Source organism: Panthera uncia, chromosome E3 (genome assembly GCF_023721935.1).
Source record: "Panthera uncia isolate 11264 chromosome E3, Puncia_PCG_1.0, whole genome shotgun sequence".
Classification (NCBI taxonomy): Eukaryota; Metazoa; Chordata; class Mammalia; order Carnivora; family Felidae; genus Panthera; species Panthera uncia.
Window position 1 is genome coordinate 14,005,544 of NC_064815.1, and position 16,104 is coordinate 14,021,647.

The 16,104-nt window shown below is 47.0% G+C and overlaps 1 protein-coding gene across 4 annotated transcripts in view; it reads right to left on the reverse strand.

The window, feature by feature from the left end:
• The window catches only part of ARHGAP17 (Rho GTPase activating protein 17), a 52,296-nt gene that overhangs the window by 19,814 nt on the left and 16,378 nt on the right, over window positions 1-16,104 (reverse strand). For all 4 annotated transcript variants that reach the window (XM_049638452.1, XM_049638455.1, XM_049638453.1 and 1 more), the window contains exons 6-13: window positions 15,319-15,387; window positions 15,064-15,145; window positions 11,055-11,182; window positions 9,338-9,449; window positions 8,231-8,312; window positions 5,973-6,053; window positions 3,621-3,734; window positions 871-962 (exon numbers count right to left, since the gene is read on the reverse strand). In XM_049638452.1, coding sequence (XP_049494409.1) covers window positions 871-962; window positions 3,621-3,734; window positions 5,973-6,053; window positions 8,231-8,312; window positions 9,338-9,449; window positions 11,055-11,182; window positions 15,064-15,145; window positions 15,319-15,387 — 760 coding nt within the window. The remainder of the gene's footprint in view (window positions 1-870; window positions 963-3,620; window positions 3,735-5,972; window positions 6,054-8,230; window positions 8,313-9,337; window positions 9,450-11,054; window positions 11,183-15,063; window positions 15,146-15,318; window positions 15,388-16,104) is intronic.

Below are 16,104 nucleotides of genomic sequence, written 5' to 3' on the forward strand. Positions count from 1 at the left end.
AGTTTTTCCAAGACTCGTCTTCCCAAAGAAATCTTGGGCAGAATGCCAGGATTCACTGAGACCTCACGTATTTGTTGAGCAGCCTGCATGAGGGAGGCGGGATTCTCGATGGTGTGGAGACTGTGGTAAAGAAGAGGTGAGCGTGGCCTGGGGTCACTCACGGGGCTCACGGAATAAGGGGCGGGGGCCTGGACTCCCAAAACATGCCAACCAGTGGCCCCAAAGAGGGTCGTGGAACCTCTGAGGATCCCAGGACTACAACAGACGCGGTTTGAAAATCTACGGCCTGTAGACTGAAATCCTACTTCTCTGACAGGCCAACTCCGACCTTCAGAAAATGGCTCCAATCCACCTGTCCTGTGTTACCTTCCACCTTTACAAAGAAACCAGCTCTCTGCTGAGAGAAACAAAAGGAGGTCTTCCCAATGGAAAACTGCATATTCAGTGTCACCTCTTCCACAAAGCAGTCCCTGGTTCTTTGTGCCCAGCATCTGACTTTGTCAAACTATCCGCCTCTCCTTCTCACTCGCCATGTGTTACAATATCTGTTTATGTGTCCTTCTCCAAGGGCCAAGTTCCTCCAGGGGACAGCATGTCACCACCAGCATGTGGTGCCTAGTGGGTATTCCAGTATACGCTGGCTAGAGCGAACAACTCCAGCGTTAAGTGAGACAAAGCGAAACACAAAATAACGTGGTGGCCAATACGTCAAAGATGAACGTTAAGCGGTCTATTTTAAAAAGAAACGTGAAAAAGGGAAACCGGTTAGGTAATGGTGAAGGGATTACTGATGCATTTTCTTCTCGGAAGAATTTCTTATACTGTTATTGTGTTGCCTGGGCGGTCAGTGAAGTTGGAAAGGTGAATTACCTTCAGGGAAGAACCAGTCGGCGTGCTGAATGATGGGCTCAATGACCGCAACCACGTGGACAGATGTGGCCGCTGCCATTTCAGCTAGCGACCTGCAAAGGACATTCACAAAGTCAAAGTGCTTCCCCCAGGCAGGTTGTGTCACGGCAGTGTAATTATTTTAAAACGGTAAAATCTTCAAGCACAAGTGCAAAAATTAGATGCACGGGGCTCTGACCTAGGAGTGTGGCGGTGACTCCCCAGGAGGAAAAACTACCCCCACTTGATTATCGCTCCTTGGTCTGCGTGCACCATGTTAACAGCGAGTGAGCCAGTGAACAACAGTGTTCAGTCCAAATGCTGATTTTAAGTTGGTTCGGAGCAGGATGTCAACCAGGCATTTTCCCACCGTGTTCCCACAGTGTTGCCCGTGGTAGTTATCTTGTAAGACCCAAGATACAGCCACCAGTTTTGCCCATAATACAGCAGAAAGTATGTATTGTTTTGCTGTGCCCCTCGTATCAGAAAGCCTGAGCCCCCACAGTAAACATAGTATTAAGGGGGCACCTGGGTGGCTCAGTCGGTTAAGCATCTGACTCTTGCTTTCGGCTCAGGTCATGATCTCACAGTTCGTGGGTTCGAGCCCTGCGTCAGGCTCTGTGCTGACAGTTCAGGGCCTGCTTGGGACTCTCTCTCTCCCTCTCTCTCTCTCTGCCTCTCCTCTGCTCTCACTCTCTCAAAATGAATAAATAAACTTAAAAAAAACCCAAACAACCCACAGTATTAAGGCTGTCATATCTGGTCCCAAGATGCGTGTTCAGAAGTTGACAGTGTGAATGTCAGGGCTCAAAAAGAAGAAAATAAGTAAGAATCACTATCCCCACTGTCAAGGAGCTCACGTTCCAGTTCAGAGTCAGAACACCACAGAAGCCAAGAAGCTGCGAAGGCCTGACACCCAGGGAGCCCCCACGTGCTTCAGTGTCAGGTTCTTCACCTCACTGAACTCAATGTTTACAACACGGACTGTTACAAGGTCTGGGTCATAAATGAGGACACTGAACCCCCAAGAGGCTGGAGCCCTTGCCTGACTGCCCCAAACCTCCCTCCTCCCTCTATACCCCTCTGACCTCTCTTCCCACCGGGAAGAACATCTTCACCCCCATTACCAATCAAGCAAACGTTCTAGCTCCTTTCAAATTCCAGCTTAAAATGCAAGCACGGTTGCACATTTTCCCCACTGCCCACTCAGTCCTCCCTTCCGTCCTGGATTCTGATTGCCCTTGTGCCTTAGAACCCTGCTGGACTAGGGAGCAACTCTTCACTCATGATCTCGGCCAAGTTTTCTTTTTGAGGAGATACTGTCTGCTGATTGGTTTGCAAGACCTTTCAATATATTCTGGACACTTCTGGAGGAACTCCTTCATAGTTCGTGAATTACCATTTGTTTAAGGTGCTTTCTGACACTTAGAAGTTTGTAGCTGTTGAGCCAAATCTATTCATTTTTAAATTGTTTACACCAATTTTATGTTTCGAAAAGACCTCTCTATCCCAAAAGGTAGTAAGTATCTACCTGCCATGTTTATGGCATCACTTTTTATATAATTAATCCTTTGGTCTACCTGGAATTTATTGACTGTAAGATATGATGTATGTAGTTAACTTTGTATATCAACATAGTGTTAGTTTTGCCTTATGATATTGGATCTTTTTAAGTAATCGTATACATAATGGTTGGGCGGGCATGAGTGAATAAATAAACGAAAAAAAAAAGAAAGGTTTTAATTCAGAAAGTCACTGCAATTTTTTTAATGGAGATGAGGACCGCCCCTGATTTTCCAATATGAAGAAACATGGAGGGAGTCCCGGGGCGGTGGGGAAGGTTCGGGATGTGGCCTGGGGGTCCCATGACTTCCCTGCTGTGCAAACTTAGGCAAGTTACTGGTCCTCCCCTGTAAAAATGAGGACAGAAGCACCTATTCGAAAGGTTATTTGTGAGGATTGAAATGAGGTTAATTATTATGCCCCTGGACAGAATAAATGTCAGTGTCAGTGATTTCCCAGGAGCTTTCTAGCTGGTCTCCCTGAGCCTTCTCCTCCAATCCACATTTCTCAGTGCCAGCAAATTATCTTTCCAAATATGGTTGGATGAAGTCATTCTTCTGCTTAGAAACCCTGATGCCTCCCTGACCTGATCCCTTAAATTCGTTCTAAACCTCAGCAAGATACATGAGGCTCTTCAGAACCTGGCTCTGGCTGCATAATCCCCAGTCACAGTCTCCTGGCCCCTGATTATACAAGACCATATGACAGCACTCCCAGCCCCAAATTAGCAACCAGACCCTTTCATGCCTGCAATGACTTTGCTTATCTGGTCGCACCTGCAGGAAGGTATTCATTCATCCAAGTACAGCCCAAGTGCCGTGCGAGGCTCTCCCTGAACTCTCAGCCTGAGCTGTGTTCCTTCAGTAAGTACCATGGTCATCCGACTTTATAACATCTGTGACAGCATCCCCATGGGCACAGACTATGTGCAGAGCTCATCACTGTGCCACAGCTGTTCATCTGCCTGACTGCCCAAGAGTGGGACCCTCTGAGGACTGTGCATGTGACCAGCACCAGGGACAGGACCCAGTTCAGTGTTCCAAGAATGTTGGCTAAATGGAAAGACCCAAGTTCAGAAGCGCAACTCTGAAGTGCATCTTACACCGGAATGTGTCTATTCCCACCAGGTGGAGAGAAGAGATGAATCCAGGCACACGGGGAAGACTTACCCTTCGTTTTTGGCCCATAGTAAGTTAGGGCCTAACACAATTGCAATGTTGCTGGGAGTCATTTTATTAATGTCACTGGTCTGGGCAAGCTTTGCAAGGAACTTGATTAAATACCTATGGAAGAAACGAGAAGAGAGAAAGCACGTACTCTGAAACCTTTGCACTTATAGCATCCTCCTGCCCATGCGCTCAGTTCCAGATGGCTCAGGTGCTAACTGCAGAGTGCCGCTAAATCAGAATCTGGCTCAGGTTCAGTATTTTACAAAGTCCTGTGTTCTTTGCTTCAGAGAACAGAAAGCCCCACGTTAGGGCTTGGAAGAGGAAAAGAGCTCACGTGTAAACCTCAATGATTCAATCCCTATTTACTGTATATTTCTAATCCATTTCTCCTTTATGCCCTACCTATGTACCCCTCAATTACAATAGGATTAGCTGTGGGCTCAATATATTTTAATACAAACATAAAAAAATACAAGTATAGGTACACTGCTTAAAGGAAATCGTATTTGAAAATGCTTTATGTGGTAATTATGAAAATCTCCAATTTATCATATAGATATACTCTCTTCTATATAAGCACAGTACCTCAGGGGCGCCTGGGTGGCTCAGGCTATGATTTCGAGGTTTGTGAGTTCAAGCCCTGCATTGGGCTCCGTGATGTCAGTGCAGAGCCTGCTTGGAATCCTCTCTCTGGGCCCCTCCCCCTCTCTCAAGATAAATAAATAAACTTAAAAAAAATTCTCTCTGCCTCTACCCTGCTTGTTCTCTCTTTCAAAATAAATAAACAAACTTAAAAATAATTAAAAAAAAAAAAAGCCGGGGGGGGGGTGCGCGTGGGTGGCTTAGTTGGTTAAGCATCTGACTGTTGATTTCAGCTCGGGTCATGATCTCACAGTTCATGAGCAGGGCTCTATACTGTGGTGCGGAGCCTGTTTGGGACTCTCTCTGTCTCCTGTGTCTCTCTTTGCCTCCACCCCACTTGCTCTCTCTTTCAAAACAAATAAAAAAAACCTAAAAAAAAATTTTAAATACATAAATTATAATATATCCATACAGTAGACTACTATGCAGCCATAAAAAATTGTTATGTACTGTTATGGAAAAATCTTTAGGATGTATATCCAGCAAAGAAGTTAAAGAGAATGATGTATACAATATATACTACCATTTGGTTTTTTGCAAAAAGGGAAGCATGTGAGAGAAAGAAATGTATGTATGTGTATATATGCGAGAGATTCTTCTCTGTACAGCTTTTGAATTTTGAACTATGGGAACATACTCCCTATTACAAATACAATTAGTAAAAATTATAAAGAGTAAAATAAACAAAAGAAGAAGCCAAATCCTAAAGTTCCACCACAGTTCTAACCAAGACTATCTGTAATCCCAGGCTGGGTGTGCTAAATGAAGCAATGAAGGTTACTAAAAATATTAACATATTCCTAAGGCAAAGTTGATACTTAAGGTATTAAAAGGGAATATTTAGCTTAGTTTAGTGGTCGAATCCAGGACTGAAATTAAAGGTCAGGTAACATACTAGAAATTTCACCAGTAGAGTATTTGTCATTTTGGGCCAAGTCCCCTGTACAGAATTCTCTTTGGTTTTCAATGACTTAGGGCTACCTTTTATCCTTCTCTCTATGCTTCTTCAGAGTCACATTTTAAGTCAAAAGGAAAATAGAGGTTAAATTCTAGAAATTTATTCTGTGGTAAATTTTCTTAGAAACCTAGCTATTCCATAAAGCAATACATCATCTTCAGTTCTTGACCTTTCATTCAATGGGATGATTTATGCTCTATTAAAGATAAATTTATGTAGCGTATAAAAGCACTATTGCAGAAAATAGAATTATTAATTTTTGCCTTTTACATGCTGGAAAATCTTATTTATTTACTTACTTATTTGCTTGCTTATTTACTTACTTATTTACCCATCCATCCACCCATCCATCTATCTCTATCCCCAATGTGGGGCTTGACTCACAACCCCAACCCCAAGATCAGGAGTCACATGCTCCACCAACTAAGCCAGCCCAGCGTGCCCCTATACTGAACAACTTAGACTCTGAATCCAACGTGCAGTCAAGCCAACTTTCCACGAGAACCTTCTTCCCTGTAGCTGCAGTGGTAAACTGACCAGGCGACTCACGTGTTCGTGTGGACGCAATCAGGTGCTTCAGGTGCAGCACGATAACACACATCAAATCCCATGCCCTGCGCCCCCCAGGCACCCCCCAAAGCACTTCTGTAGTGCGCTTGAATTAAGTGGCCTCTGCTGCAGATGGAACCTTTCTTCACTCCAGAGTCGCTGTGGCTTGGTAGCTTAATTTGCAGAATGCCGGTCATTCGTACCTGAAGTTAACAAAATTTTGTGGTGGCAACTTCTGACATGTTCTCCATAAATCTTGAAGTTTTTTGTCTTGATCCTGCACACTGAGGAAAAAAAAAAACCCGGTATTCATAACTCTTTATCAAAACACCTATTAGTAACACCTCTGTCAACAGGCTACATTAACAGCAATGTCTTCGTTGACAGAGAAAGCACAGTTGTGACACAGGGTAGATTTGGAAATAAATAAATTTGGAGTCAGATACCAACTAAATATTTAACTCTGGGCAGTTGGTTAGCCTCACTGAGACTCAATCTCCTGATGTGCCCAACAGGGGATGAGAGTGTTGATTCTACCGAGTGACTGTGAGTTTCCAGAAGCATCGCCGTGCAAACTGCCCGTGCCAATGCCCGGCATTCCTGAGACAAGACCCTACCGAAAATTCTGTCTAGAAAATGCGCATCTCTGTGTGTGGTTTCATGGAGCCCAGATCTCTTGTCGGCCCAGCCACACATGAGGCGGCCAAGCTCCCAGGCACCCAGGTACCAGTGTCTTTCCCTGCCCTTCGTGCCACTCCAAGTCTCCAGGCCAAGAAGCCCTTTTCTGTGCTGAAGCATTTGCAGGAGCTCTTCTGCTCTACAGTTCCAACACACAAACTTTCACAGACACAAAAAAGGGCCAGATGAGATCAGTCACCCCTGCCCGCCAGGAGGAGAGCACGTTAGAAGTTGCCCACACAATACACCTTTGGATCTAAAACATCCTCCACAACTGAAGCAATCTGGAGTTACAAGAAGGGGTCAAACGTAATTATACTTTAAGTAAGCTTCACGCCCCATGTGCAGCCCAACACAGGGCTTGAGCTCACGACCCTGAGATCAAGACCTGAGCTAAGATCAAGAGTAGGATGCTTAACGTACTGAGCCACCCAGGCGCCCCAAACACAATGATACTTTAAAGGCCAGTCGATGTGTCACCGGGATGGGATGGTGGCCCATGCTGACATTTCTCAAGTATATGGAATCAATACACCAATAAACAGATACCTTCTTTGAAAAGTGTATTTCCTCACAGGGATGAGTTTGAGAGTCTCAGAACTGAGAGAAGAATCAAGTTCAGGAGGAGTAGAGGCTACCTAAGAAAAGAGACCCCAGAAAGTTCCCCTACCTGACACTGATGTTGGGTTCCATTTATTCAGCCCCACAAACATGGACGCTTACAACAGGCTGGGCCACACGCAGGTTCCAAGGATATGACCACAACTAAGAACTTATTCTGACTTTAAAAACCTCATCACCTACCCAGGACGTGTTTCGCATTCTGTGGCCACAAAGGTTCTGGCGCAAATGCGGTTAAAACGACGGGGCAGCCCACCTCCTGCTGCAACCGAGCCGATCAGACCCAGCGGCCCATCTGCTGGGAATGGGTGACAGTGGCTAAAGACAGGGGAAGGGGTGGAGGGGAAGGGAGATTTGTTCCTCTTCCCTTAGGGGTGAGGAATTAGGGACCTGCCGGAGGAGGTGAGTCAGAGCCGTGAGGCACAAGCTAACAGGGAGGCAGGCTGGTGGGCCAGATCGAAGCCCCTGGGACTTTTTGGACAAAGGTGCCAGCAGCTCCTGGACAGACTGAAGCTGGGGGTGGAGGGGAAGGGACAAAGATAGAGGCCCAGTCTTTAGGTCCAACAGGTCTGGGTCTAAATTCCCACTCTGCCAATTACTTGCTGTTACCTTGGCCCTGTTCCTCCCCAAGTCTCAGTTTCCACGTCTGTAAAATAAGGATAATGGCATCTTCCCTTTAGGTCATTGATTGTGGATTACAGGAGGTAATGGGTACAAAGCTTAGTAGGTACTTAGGACACAGTAAATGCTCAGCAAGTGTAAACTGTCATGACTGGTGCCATCAACATTGTATTATTGCCCTGCTGAGTTTCCACAGTTCACCGGGCACATCGCCACCGATCACTACGACACCTGTCCCCGTTATAGGGCTGTCTTCAATATAAAAGGGGCTTGGGATCAGCTGATCTGTTAGTGTGGGTTCCACTATATGTCTTCATCGATATACATCACACATATTGAAGCCAATGCACTAGGGGTGACTTTCCTATACTAATAATCATACTCACACTCAATATTTTCACCCTCAACTTAAGAGCATGCTAAATAACGAATGTGCTATTTTAATGTTATTCCATATCCAAGAGTAAGATAATTCACAAAGGGAACATAATATTCCATAATATTCCTTTAACTTATAAAACTCCGTGTTCTTTAAACTTACCTTGCCACTTGGGTCCATTCTTCATACAGACTGAAGGTCATCAAAGGTTCAGGTAATTCCCGTAAATAGGACTTTAAAGCACCTGGAATTATTAACACTCACTTTGAGTATGTCCAGGGGTAAGCATGGGAATCTGGGGCGTGTTACTTTGCAAGCTGAAATGATCTCAGTTACCACCTTCCGAGAGTATCTAGAACAAGCCACTAACCAGCGGGAGTGGCTAGAGAATTAGGTGCTCCTAAAACAAATTCTGTCTCTTGCTAATATAGAGAGGGATCAATGGAAACAAAATTAGCTTCAAAGTCACCTTCTAATAGACATCACTTCCCCAGGAAGATCTCAAGTCTGAAGGTGAAAGAAGGGAAGGAAAGGGGCACTTGGGGTCTCAGTCAGTTGAACATCTGACTTCAGCTCAGGTCATGATCTTACGATTCATGGGTTCGAGTCCCTTGTCAGGCTCTGTGCTGACAGCTCAGAGCCTGGAGCCTGCTTCAGACTCTGTCTCCCTCTCTCTCTGCCCCTCCCCTGCTTGTGCTCTGTCACTCAAAAATAAACATTAAAAAAAATTTTTTTTATTAAAAAAAAAAAGAAGGGAAGGAAATACAAGCATGTCTCCAAATATCTGGATTATAAACCACCTTCACCTTTTACGTAATAATCAGGAAAACAAAGAAACAAATAAACCCTCCAGAACAGAAAAGACGTGTGTGTGTGTACACTCAGCTTTTTAAAAAAGTTTTATTCATTTAAGTAATCTCTACACCCCATGTGGGGTTCGAACCCATGACCCTAAGATCAAGAGTTGCACACTGTTCTATTTGTCCTTTCAGTTTTTTCCAATTAAACTTATATAGGGAGACCATTTCAATTTTATCTGTCACTTAAACCTAAAATGAAAAAAAAAATTTTTTAAGTAGGCTCCACACTCAGCACAGAACCCAACGCAGGGCTTGAACGTCTGACCCTGGGATCATGACCTGAGCTGAGATCGAGTCGGATGCTTAACTGACTGAGCCACCCAGGCGCCCCCAGAACTGGATTTTTGACTGATGCTCTGTCTGAGATGCGACCTGCCACCCACCCTGAGGGCGACTCCTTGTGGCTCACCTGCTACAGCGTGGGGGTCTGAGTAGAACTCATCCAGATGAGAAGTGGAGCAGTCTAAAGCAGCTTTCAGTTTCTTTAACTTGGAGGCCCCAGCTCCAATTCGGAAAAGGCCCTGAAGACAACAAAAAGCCATCAGTGTCACGTTCAAGTTGGGGGCGGCAGTACAAATCCGATGGAAGAGCCTTCTGCCCCGGCCCTGCAGACCCCTCTCCGAGGGCGGGAACGCTGCCTGCCTTGTAGGGTTGCCAGGAAGGGTGGCGAGGACAAGCGCAGGCAGAGAGCAGCGCATTCCCGATCAGCGAGCGCTCGTGCCCTGCCCCGCTGCTAAAATACCTGTCTCTATTAGAAATCTGCTAAATGCGCTATTTTATACTTCCACAAGGCTGATTGCTACAGATTTTCTAAATTTAGGATTCTTTTGTTTTTTTTCTAATGGACATCTCATGAGAAATTGTTAGACTAGGCCCCTTAGTCATTTTCACTGCTCTAAAAGTTACTTGGAGAAAAACACGTGAAGGTCGCCCAAGAAAGGCAGGACTGTGAAGACACTGGTCCAGGAGTTATGAGATTCGGGTTTTAAGCAAAATAAATCTAGGCAGGGTTCCTCAGTCTCAGCAGTACTGACATTTCAGGAGCGGTAATTCCTCATCATGGTCCTGTCCTGTGCGTTGCAGGCTGCTTATTAGCAGCAGCCCTGGTCTCTGCCCACTAGAGGCCAGGAGCAACCCCCCTCCAAAATCGTGACAATCAAAAATGTGTCCAGACTTCGCCAAATCGCTCCCAAAAGGGGACAAAATTTAGCCCCGGCTGAGAAGCTCTGATCTCGGCTACTAGAAGTTGGGGTCATGTCAGTGGGGGATGGGGCAGTGCCTGGAAGCAAACACAAGAGGGCTTCTAGAGTGTTCCTTGATCTGGATGCTGATCACACAGGTAGGCTCAGTTTGTTAACATTTATCAATGCATCACTTATGATACATACATTTTTCTATCTACATTATACTTCAATACGGTTCTTTTTTTTTTTTTTTTTAACGTTTATTTATTTTTGAGACAGGGAGAGACAGCATGAATGGGGGAGGGTCAGAGAGAGAGGGAGACACAGAATCTGAAACAGGCTCCAGGCTCTGAGCTGTCAGCACAGAGCCTGACGTGGGGCTCGAACTCACGGACCGCGAGATCATGACCTGAGCCTAAGTCGGATGCTTAACCGACTGAGCCACCCAGGCGCCCCTCAATACGGTTCTTAAAAGGAAAAAAAAAAAAAAAAAAAAGACTCGGCATTGGATTTTCATCCCCCCACCATGAGCTCACTGTGTGCCGAATTCCTTATCTACACAGGGAGTAAGTAACAAGACCTGCTCGGCTCCTGGGTTTTTCTGCGGTAAGGATACCATACCCATGAAATAAACCTCCACCAAAACTGCACAGTACCACACGAGGGTAAGATTCTCGCTACGAACAAAGTTCACGGAAGCTCTGGTCCATTTAATGCATCATGAAAGTCAATGCCACAAATCACAGCCAGAGTCTAACGTGAAACAATCAAGGGGACAAAAGAAAGTCAGAGTGTACTGCAGGCAGAAAGGGTAAGTATTGTTTTCCTATGAATTTGGTTTTATTCACAGTGTCCAATGTGCAGGGTCTCAAAATGTGGGAAAACCACCAACGGGTCTACACAGTACAGATGGCGGCAAGCAGGCCCACTCGGCGCCCTTACCTCCTCCTTCATGCCTGTCTCCAGAAGCAGCATGACACAGGCCTCGATGGGCAGTGCAATCTCACGCCCGCTCCGCTTCAGGTGCTCTTGCAAAGGAGTCCCAAAGGCTGGCTTTTCCGCCCACTTATCTAGAGCAGCAAAGCATCCAGTGAGACACCCAACAACGTCACGGCATCAATGGGGGGGTCTTTTTCCTCCCCCAAATTACCAAAGGGGATCTTTTTTTTTTAAGCGGACTGGTGGTTGAGGCTTTGGGAAAAGGGGAAACATCTGTTCTGTTTGCTTTTGCTGTTTACCATTTACTAGAGCAAAAATAGGCATGGGGCTGGGAGGTTACTTGCGGAGCAGAAGCCCTGAACACCCTCTGTGGCACCCCGTGAGAGCGGCCCAGCTGAAGTCACGAGGGTGCTCCTGCATGGGACTGGTGGGCTGCCTGGCCCTATACCGAGGATGCGTCTAGGCACCCTGATTTCACTGGAAGGAAACTGATTCCAGCCACGCAAAGCAGCACTGGCCTTCCATCTAGGGGACTCCCTCAGTGCAAGAGGAAATAACTTCTTAAGATTTTAAACACAAGCCAAGCATCATCACACAAGACCGGAAGATGGCCGATGGGAACTCGTAGCAAATGCAACGTCTCCGTGACATGCAGTGCTTCCGAATGCCGGAGCCCCAGACAGGCCCCAAACATTCTGCGTAGGGAACAACGCGGGATCCGCAGCCCCAAAGCAGCTGAGGCTGAAGCCTGTGCCAGCAGTAAAGCGATCATTTATATTATTTTGGGGTCAGATACTCTGCTCCACTCCATAAGATATTTGAGGCAGCTTAGCAGAAATACATACAATAAAGCAGCAAAACAGAAACAAGAGTTTAGCGAATGGATGTGTCCCATTGGGATGAGAAGCACTCGGTTGGGTCTGGCCCGCCTGCGGGTCCTGTGCACATCTACCGCTGCCCAAGAAGCACACGGACGCAGAAGAGGGGAAACCGGCCCAAGAAAAATGCTCAGCTGAGGAACACTTAGTTCCTTCCGGTGACGGGAAAGGTTCCCGTCCTCCTCCGCACCACCAATGGACAATTATCCTTCAGCCGCTCTGCTGTTCGAACCACGAGTTCAAAGCAGGCACGATCACCCTGGTGTGTCCTCTTAGACTCCACTACATGAAAGAGCAGGGACAGGCCCCATCGTGTGATCTGTACATAGCGGGAGGAAGAAGAATGGAATCCCCAGGTCCCTGGGCCTGAGAGCTTGTGCAAGGCTAGAATCGATGGGAAGAGCGAGTGAGGTCCCGGTTGAAGAGAGGTGAGAGCAAGAGAGGCAGGAGCCCTCCTCATCTCTGGCCCTGGCCCTGGCCCCGGCCCCAGCCCCAGCCATGGTCAGCATAATTCCTAGCAGCAAGAGCATCCAGAGGCCTGGCTCTTCTCCGTGACAGCCCTCTCAGAGGCCAGACCTTCCCCCGCATACTTTGTCCCTTTCATCTAAAACGAGGATTCTCAATCAGGCAGAAAACGGCCACATGACCCCTCCCCTGGGAGATACATCAGAGTGCCCCGGGGGAGTTCTGCAAATGGCACCTGCCATCATGGCCACCCCACATGCCTGACCCCGTGGCGGCAAGGGCTGGGTGTTCTCCAAACACCTGCTGGAACTTTCTAGTAAACACTCTACGGTGTGCCCTGCCCCCCACCGCGGTGTAATGTTGGCCGAGGGTGGATGTGAGAACCAGTGACCTAGACGACTCCTGAGCCAAACCGCCCTGAGGATGCCGGCCTCTCACACAACAGACCAGTCAAGTGCTGGCTGCCACAGCGGCACCCACAACACCACAACGGGTGTTCACAACACCCCCCTCCCCCCAAATATAAGACACACATGTAAACGTACAACACTCATTCACAAGACAACGCATGTGTGCTAAGTCATGGCCAAAAAATGATATAGATGAGGGTCACAAATGCAGTTGTCCACAGGGGCCAGGGACATACCAGCCCTGCGCCTGGCGCCCACCCATGCTGCCATGTAGGAAAACAGATCCAGGGTTGCCAGACTCCCACAACTTCCAGGAGAAGCCAGAAACCAGATTGCTACATGAAGGTGTCTGGTGTTTCAATGATGGCAACATTTTTTTTTTAATGAGATGTGGCTGTTTGCGACTTCTGGCATAGACCACAGATGCTAGAGTGACTCAGGAGACAAGGTGTGTGCTGTTGGCTTCAGAGAAGGCTTCTCAAAGGAGGGGGGCTTAGATGAATGAAACAGACCAAGGAAGACCAGCTGAGAAAAGTCCAGGGACCTTGAGTCTCAGAAGTGATATCTGATTCCACAGTTCACACGTGAAGTGACACAGGCCCGGGGCGGGGAGACGGCATGAGAGGAGGAGAAGGCCTAGCAGAAGGCAGGAAGGGCAGACCCCGGCAACAGGTGGCTCCAAGTTCAAGCCCGGATGGTTTGGAGGAAGGCGGCACCCGGGAGAGCCAGAGGACGAAGGGACAGCTGGCGTGAGGGGAAGAATCGGCTTGCTTTCTGGGATGTGTGGAGTTTCAGGGCACAGCAGGCCCTCAGAGGGAACCAGCACTGAGAAGGCTGTGAGGCCGAAGACGCTGGTGAGATGGGAACTGTCACCAGGAAGGGGCTCTGGGGACAAGGAGGGCAGGAGGGGGAAGAGCACAGCCCTAACAATGAACTTTCCTGTTCCCTGTCACTGGCTGACCTACTTCTCCAGGGAAAACAGCCTTGGGAAAAAAAGAGGTTGTTTTGGGTTTTTTTTTTTAAAGTCCTGCTCACAAAACCCAATCTTCCCTTTTGCTGTGCTTGTTCGTCAGCTCCAAACCAGATTTTAATTCATTCAAAGGCTAAGATGATGACGGTTACCATCTTGTCCTACACGGGGCCAGGCACACGGTAGGTATCCCATAAATACACACGCCTGGAGCTCGGAACTTGCCTGGCAAGAGCCTGCCCCTTGCAAGGCTGGATGTACACCAGCAGCTTCATTCCCTCGCACGGGGACTTGACCTCGTCATCCACAAATGAGGAAACCGGATCACGTAGGAAAGCAAGAGCAGCTTGCCCTAGGAAGAGCTCATCAGATGCATGCACTCGAGCTGGGTGAAGATCTGCCTATGCAGATCGGGGCCTCCTCAAATTTAGAGAAGTGGCGTTGTTGAGGGTGCTGGTGTGCGTGCACACCCACACACGCTCGCTCTCTTTCGCAATCACAGAGTCACTGCGCTCAGCACCTGGCTTGAGACCAAAGGTTCTGCAGGGGGAACCAAGGCTCCAAATGCGGGGTCTACACAACCAAAGAGTACAATAGGTCCAAAGAAGACAGAATAACTTCTGCCTCAACCAGGTTTTCGGATCTCTGCTGGCAGATGCTCTGATGGCAAATGAGAAAATGAGAATCAAAAGCTCTAATGTTGGGCTAAAACTAAACATCAGAAGGAAGTTCAGTCCACTCATGACTTGTGGGTAAAGTCTGCTGAAAGCTTGAGTATGGCGGGCAGAACGTGAGTGCTGAGAACAAGAGCCTTGTATGCAGGCAAGGAAGAGGGGGAAGGAAGTTGTCTATGGCCTCATGGTTCATTCCCACCAACTGAGTGCCTGATGAGGGGCTATCAAGTACTGGCTTCTAAGATCCCTTTCACGAAGTCCAATATTTTCCCCAGAATGTATGCGCTTGGAGTCGCAGGGTCAGAGTTAAACCCAAGGGAACAAATAACTGACCCGGAAAAGGAGAAGACACGAAAACACATACAGGTACTCCCCCAAAGGGTCCAGCAACTGAACATGTCAGAATTGCACATGTCCCATTAGTATGTTAATTTGGGTTTGGAAGAAATTAGAGAATGCGGCGAGGAAAGATGAGATTATGCTGGGAAACAGTACTCTCCGAGGAGAAAGGCGTTATCCAAAGGAAATGCATGCAAAGGAGTCAGGGTGAAGAAGAACAGAGCACAAGTGGCAGAGGCAAAAAGGAGGCATCAGCCAGCACGCAGGTTACATTACCTTGATGGGCTCGCATTTCGGGAAGGGCCTTTTCTAAGACTGCTAATGCTTTTCTATGGTAATCTGCTTGGGCTTCTAATAACTGAGAACAGACCCACATTCAAAAACAAAAGCAACGTTAGCATCGGATGGACACACACACAATGGCTGAGCAAAACCAAAAATGAAATCTTTTGCAAAACAAAACAAAACAAAAAAACTAAAATGACTCCATTTTTACAATGTTTTCATACTTTGTCAAGGCCAGGTGCTTACCGTAATGAAGAATTTGCCATACTCCCCTTCTTTGGCCATAAAGTTGTACATGTCCGCTGCAAGCTGGTCCTGGTGAGTGGAAGAGAAGAGAGGTCACTGAAGAAAATGGCATCTGAGAATTAATATCCATGAGCTCTTAGAGCAAAACGTCATGGAAAGAGCCACAGAATAAACATCCATCAATTGCCTGGTATAACCATACATTGGGACAACAGCAACAACAAAAAAGGAAGCTTATTAGGGGAATGATGTGGGAAGATCTCCAAGATACACGGTTAATATTCCTTATTAAGAAGTGAAGTATATACAGCCACCTGGGTGGCTCAATCTGTTAAGTGTCCAACTCTTAGTTCCAGCTCAGGTCACGATCTCACAGTTGGTGAAATTGAGCCTCACGTCGGGCTCTGCGCTGACAGTTTGGAGCCTGGTTGGGATCCTTTCTCTCTGTCCTCTCTCTGCCTCTCCCCATGCTGGCTGGTTCTCTCTCTCAAAATAAATAAATAAGCATTAAAAAAAAAAAAAAAAAAAAAAAAAGAAAAAGAAAAAAAAGAAGTGAAATATAGGGGTGCCTGGGTCGTTCAGTCGGTTTAGCATCCAGACTCTTGATTTTGGCTCAGGTCCTGATCTCATGGTTCATGAGATTGAGCCCTGCATTGGGCTCTGTGCTGACAGTGCAGAGCCTGCTTGGGATTCTCTCTCTCTCTCTGTCTCCCTCCGCCCCTGCCCCACTCTCTCTCTCAAAATAAATAAATAAACATTAAAAAAAAAAACAAGTATAGAGCATTA